General features: G+C 36.8%; 1 protein-coding gene across 1 annotated transcript; it reads left to right on the plus strand.

The window, feature by feature from the left end:
- The first annotated feature begins 2226 nt into the window (after positions 1-2226).
- LOC105513921 (olfactory receptor 2W1-like) lies at positions 2227-3171 on the plus strand. Its single transcript, XM_011944960.1, has one exon. It carries the CDS (start codon positions 2227-2229, stop codon positions 3169-3171), a length of 945 nt encoding a protein of 314 aa, XP_011800350.1.
- Positions 3172-6418: the final 3247 nt, after the last annotated feature.

Below are 6418 nucleotides of genomic sequence, written 5' to 3' on the forward strand. Positions count from 1 at the left end.
AACCTGGTACACAAACAAGTTAAATAATTGCCCAAGGATACAGCTTCCAAGTGGTGAAGCTGGAATTTGATGCCAGGGACTTTGAGTTCAGAATCTGTGCATTGAAGCACTATCATTCCTTAGTTGACAATCTATTGCAAATAACAAAAATAAATAAAAAATAAAACTGGACACTCATTAATTAAATCAGATTTCCATTTTTGTGCTGTGAAAAACTACATCTCTATCTCATACTACCTGATAACATTTCCTTCTTTATGATTATAACATTATTATGTTCTAACTAAAACACTTATAACAAAGACATACTATAGATAATCTATCTTCCCTTTATTTTACTATATACCAGAAGCAAATGAGGTTTCCATGGCCTCAAGGACACTATAAATGTAAAGTATGCTACGTCTGAATTTTGTGGTCAGATATTATCAGCAGAAAAAATGTTTAATTCACCATTAGCCTTGGCACCAAGGCTCAGGCCTGTATTCCCAGCAGTTGGGAGGCCAAAGCAGGAGGATTGCTTGAGCCCAGGAGTTCCAAACCAGCCTGAACAACACGGTGAGACCTCATCACTACAAAAACATTTAAAAATTACCCGGACACAGTGGTGTGCATCTGTGGTCCCAGCTACCTAGGAGGCTGAGTTGGAAGAATCACTTGGGCACCAGAGGTCCAGGCTGCAATGAGCTATCATTGTGTCACCACACTCCAGCCTAGGCAACAGAGCAAGTTTTTTTTTTTGTTTTTTATTTGTTTGTTTGTTTGTTTGTTTGTTTTTGAGACAAGAGTCTCATTCTGTTGCCCAGGCTGGAGTGCAGTGGTGCGATCTCAACTCACTGCAGTCTCTGCCCCCAGGTTCAAGCAATTGTCCTGCTTTAGCCTCCCAAGTAGCTGGGACTACAGGTGCACACCATGGCACCCAGCTAATTTTTCTATTTTTAGTAGAAAATACAAAATGTTCCCCACATAGGCCAGGCTGGTCTGAACTCCTGACATCAAGTGATCTGCCTTCCTCAGCCTCCCATAGTGCTGGGATTATAGGCATGAGCCACTGCATCCGGCCTGAACAGAGCAAGATTCTATCTTAAAAAAAAAAAAAAAACTAATTCAGTCACTCATTAAATAGTTTGTCTGCTTAGTGACATGATACAATAATCAGAAATAGTGAGATCGATGACATTTTTATCTGTATCTGTATTCTTTTAGAGTCCAATGAGGTGATGGTTTTACCTAAAGGGTTTCAAAGCAATCAGAACATCCACTCATGTAATTGGTAAATTCCATAGGTTAAAACAACTCTGGCTCTTTAATGAACTGCTCTTTGTTTGAATTACCTGCCCAGCTAATTCTACTGAATGGCTGGTAAGTAAGATTGGACACAGATCGTTGTACGTGGTGTCCAAATAGTTCTGGAATCACCTCAATATTTAACTGCAACAAATCAGTAAGGCTATTTAGATGGTGTAATATCAGTCACTAAAGCTGTTCAAAAAACATATGGGCCTTTATACATGTAAGTAAAGACAAATAATAAGAAAGATAATTATTTCCTGTCAATAAAAAACATACTCACAAAAAAAGGCAGAACAATAGGGAACACCAGAATTCATAGAATAACAACAGTGCCTGCAATGCTGAGGAGTAAAAAATATATAAGGAGGAGGAGTAAGTTGGTGGTGATGATAAGTACAATAATAATGGCTGGAATGTAGATATTTGCAAGTAAATCTTGAAAGTGATTCTATCAAATGGTGGAGTTTATTCCAAAAAAAAAAGATATCATTTAACTTTTTACCTCAAGCTTAACTCCTTCAATAATGCAAAGATTTATCATGATCAAGTGATGCTTACGTCACAGTTTCAAAGAGGAACAACTCCTCAATACATACACTTCTCTTAAAAACCACATAATCGACTTCATGATTTTATTACTTAATTGAAATATATAGAACAATGAATGACATAGCAAATTAAGTTTTTTCAATGATTTACAATTCAGCCTGATTGGATTTAGCATATTATTAGATTCATTTTGGATTAAACACGAACAAGTTGTTGGCACTGGGCCACCGGGAAATGTTCAAAGAGATGTTCCCAATGAGAGAAAGCATGCAAATAAGAGAGTTTTGGATACCCATGACAAACTTCGGAGATGTTCAGTTCTACCTAAAGCTGACACCATTTTTAGTTACCATGATATTGTCTCCTAGCTTTTCTTAAGGAGCAATGGAAACAAGCAATGGAAGTTCTGGAACAGATTTCATCCTTCTGGGGTTTTCTGATCGACCCCAATTAGAGCACGTCATCTCAGTGGTTGTCTTCATCGTCTATATTGTGACTCTGGTAGGAAATACAGCCATCATTCTTGTATCCTATCTAGATGCCCAGCTCCATACCCCCATGTATTTTTTCTTATCCAATTTGTCTTTTTTGGACCTTTGTTATACAACTAGCATTATCCCCCAGATGCTGGCAAATCAATGGGGTCCAAAAACATCTATTACTTATGGAGGGTGTGTGCTCCAATTTTTCTTTGTCCTTGACTTGGGAGCCACAGAATGTCTTCTATTGGCTATGATGGCCTATGATCGTTATGCTGCTGTCTGTCAACCTCTTCACTACACCTTAATAATGCACCCTCAGCTTTGCCAGAAAATGGTGCTCACTGCCTGGTTGAGTGGTCTTGCCAGTGCCTTAATTGTTTGCTTCTTGACTTTGAAGTTGCCAAGATGTGGGCACCAGGAAGTGGATAATTTTTTCTGTGAGATGCCAGCATTGATCAAGATGGCTTATGTCTATTCAAAAGTAATTGAGATTGTTGTCTTTGCTCTTGGAGTAGTATTTCTTTTCGTACCTCTAACACTAATTCTTATCTCATATGGAGTTATCACTCAAGCTGTAATGAGGATCAGGTCAGCAACAAGGTGGCAAAAGGTCCTTAATACATGTGGCTCCCACCTCACAGTAGTAATTCTGTTTTATGGAACAATCACTTATATATACATGAAGCCACAGAATACCATATCCCAAGATGAAGGGAAGTTCTTCACTCTCTTTTACACAATCATCACACCCAGCCTTAACCCTCCGATCTATACTTTACGAAACAAAGATGTAAAGAGTGCACTGAGGAGAATACTGTGGATGAAAAAATGTTCAGCAAAATCATGAATTAGATGGAAGAAAAGTAGAATGTAGAGCACTAAAGAAATGTTGGCATTTATCAAGAGAAGTTAAATCAATTTATTTATCCAAAACACATTCACATTCAAAGCCTGATGCTCTTAAATGACAAAAGAAAATTTAGCAAGCTTATGTTTTTACTTTGCTTTACTTTGTTTTTACTTTGTTTTACTGGTAAATACATTCAAAATTTGGAAATCACTATGCTAGAGAATAAATGACTCCACTTCTCTGCAAATCAGCCATTTCAGAGATTGAAAATCCTCTCTGCAAGTGAAAAATTCCTCACATCTACAGTGTCCTTGCTATGTTATTTCAAAGACAGTAAGTCACAGCCTACATGAAGTAATTGAGTAGGAGGATGGGAGTAATAAGGGCTTAGGATCTCTCTACAATCCTTAAACCCTGTGGCTTCTAAATTTCCACAGCAAGAACATCATACCTTTATTTCAAGGTTTTGATTCCTCTTCTTTTTTTTTTACTTTTATTTTAGGTGAAGGTTTGTTACATACATAAACACGTGTCATGGGGGGTTATTGTACATCTTACTGCATCGCTCAGATATTAAGCCCAGTACCCAATAGTTATATTTTCTTTGCAAGTGACTCTAAAATTGTCAGTTGTACATACCTTGGTAAACATAAAAAATATGAGGGAGGACAGCGAAATCAGAGGCTAAGGAAAGCATGAAGACACTGTAAACTTTATGGTGTCATAAGAACTATGGAAGAAAGACAAAAGTATAGAATGATAAAATTGTGGCCACTGAAAAAGAGTATCAATTTTCCTTTGTTAAAAATGAGTGATCCTAAATCTTTCTAGGCATTTATCACTTAAAAACCTTCTATTCAACCTTCTATATGCTGCTGAAATCTTATCTCAACTGAAAAGTATTTATAAATCTCATCGGTCTATGGCCTATAGTCCCTAAAAACTCTGACCATGTAAGTATATGGCATCCCATTTTTATTTTATTATTTGTTTATATGTCTGTTTGAAGAAGATGCATTAGTAAGCTTTTCAACAATATAGACCTTCTTATTCATGTGTGATTTTGCTGTGTCTAATCAGTTTCTGACATGAATTACATAGCCAATAAATGTCTATAGAATGATTATGTCAATGCTTTTAATTAAATCTCCATGAAAATGTTATCAAATCTGCAGAATATCACAAATTCTCATTGGGTAATGAATAGTAAACAATATATTCAGTTTGTGTTAACACTAAAGATATATAAATCATCTAACCCTAAAATTTAATATATTTAAAGACCTACAGCTTAGCAAAGGAAAAGATACAGTTTTTCTTTCACATACTTAAAATTATAGAATACATACATAATATTATAGAATCTTTACAACATCCCCTATAGGTATATATAAGTATATAATGGAAACTAGGAAATAAAAGAAATAATTGCTCATTATCTCGTATCCCAGAAATAATGACTAAATTTTTTTTAACTAATTTTCTTTTAAAGTATTGTCACCTATGTTAAAATTTGGTTTAATATTTTGTCTTATTTCTCTCAGTGTATACCTTCATATCAGGGATGATATCACCCCCACAGGGGCAAAATTGATTCCAGGGGAGGGAGCAAAAATCTTCAGTATTCCAATGGTTGGTGGTCCTCCCAAGAGCCTCCGTACATAAGCAGTTACACAATATAACTGTGGCACTAAAATTTTGTTAGAAATGAGATAGCTATAATGAAAAAGTTTGAGAAAACACTTAATTTGAGGCTTTTTCCTATTCGAAAAGATGATTAAAAGAAAGACTCCCTTAGGCCAAACTGATTGACAAGGATATGCACATCTACGCTCCAATACACAGAAGAATTAGTAAACTTCTAGATTGGCAATTGAAACCTGCATTCAAATGATGGTCTTCAGTTTCAGGTTAAAACGCTGGAAATTCCCTATTATACTGGGGATTTTTTTAAGTTTGATAAAGAAATCATGCTCCAAAAGTTTTTTTAATGATAAAATTCTTGAGTTTATAGGATAGCATATAAGAAAAGAAACAACTTGCTGGAAAGTTGAAACTGAAATTGTGCCCCAAAGAATAGGAAACCAATAACTGACAGAAATTCTTGAGTTTGCCAGATAGCAGATAAGAAAATAAATCACTTTCTGAAACACTGAAATTCCCTCCATTTGTGAGATAACAAAAGTGGCCAAAATTAATTGGAACCAATATAGCCAAATGGAGTTTGCACAGAACAAGCTTGTTAATGTCACACCCGAATTTCCACTGCATGTTTCATACTAACTCCCTTTGAATTTGCACCTGGGACCCACGAAGAGGAATGGAGAGACAACTATGCATTTCTGAGGACCTTCTAGACCTCCCTTTTCCTTCCACCAATCACCTGCTAATTCCAGAATCCACCCGTAAACCTTTTCTAATAAAATCACTATCTTAAATCCAGCACAGGGAGATACAGTTGAGCTAGATTCCTGTCTCCTTGTTGGTCAACCTATAATAAAAGGTTTTTCTTTCCTTAGAAATCAAGTATCATAGTATTGGCTTCTAGCACATCCAGCAGTGAGCCCCTTTTGCCTGGTAGCAAAAATACAATATAGTATCAAGAATTTGTGGCTAGACACATTGGCTCAAGCCTGTAATCCCAGCACTTTGGGAGCCTGTGGCGGATGGATCACAAGGTCAGGAGTTCAAGACGAGCCTGGCCAATATGGTGAAACCCCATCTCTACTAAAAATACAAAAAGTTAGCTGGGCGTGGTGGTGGACACCTGTAGTCCCAGCTAGGTACTAGGGAGGCTGAGGCAGGAGAATGGCTTGAACCCAGGAGGCAGAGGTTGCAGTGAGCCGAGATCACACCACTGCACTCCAACCTGGGCAACGGAGCAAGACACCATCTCAAAAAAAAAAAAGAATTTGCTGAAACAGTATCTCATTTATTTCTGGTTGTAGTCGTTATCTGCTGCTACATGAACATTTTTTTTAAAGAAACAAACAGAACTTCTAGACATAATCAATATAGGTTGAAAATTCCTTATCCATAATTCTGAATCGAAAATGGTCAGAAATACAAAGACGTAAGAACAATACATTGGACTTTGGGGACTCGGGGAAAAGGGTGGGGGTTGGTGAGGGATAAAACACTACACATTGGGTACAGTGTACACTGCTCAAATGATGGATGCACCAAAATCTCAGAAATCACCACTAAAGAACTTATTAATGTAACCAAACACCACCTGTCCCCC

Source organism: Colobus angolensis, unplaced genomic scaffold (assembly GCF_000951035.1).
Source record: "Colobus angolensis palliatus isolate OR3802 unplaced genomic scaffold, Cang.pa_1.0 Scaffold237, whole genome shotgun sequence".
Taxonomy (NCBI): domain Eukaryota; kingdom Metazoa; phylum Chordata; class Mammalia; order Primates; family Cercopithecidae; genus Colobus; species Colobus angolensis.

What these genes read in the sequence shown, in the direction of transcription:
- LOC105513921 (XM_011944960.1), top strand. Translation starts at nt 2,227, where the DNA reads ATGGAAACAAGCAATGGAAGTTCTGGAACAGATTTCATCCTTCTGGGG.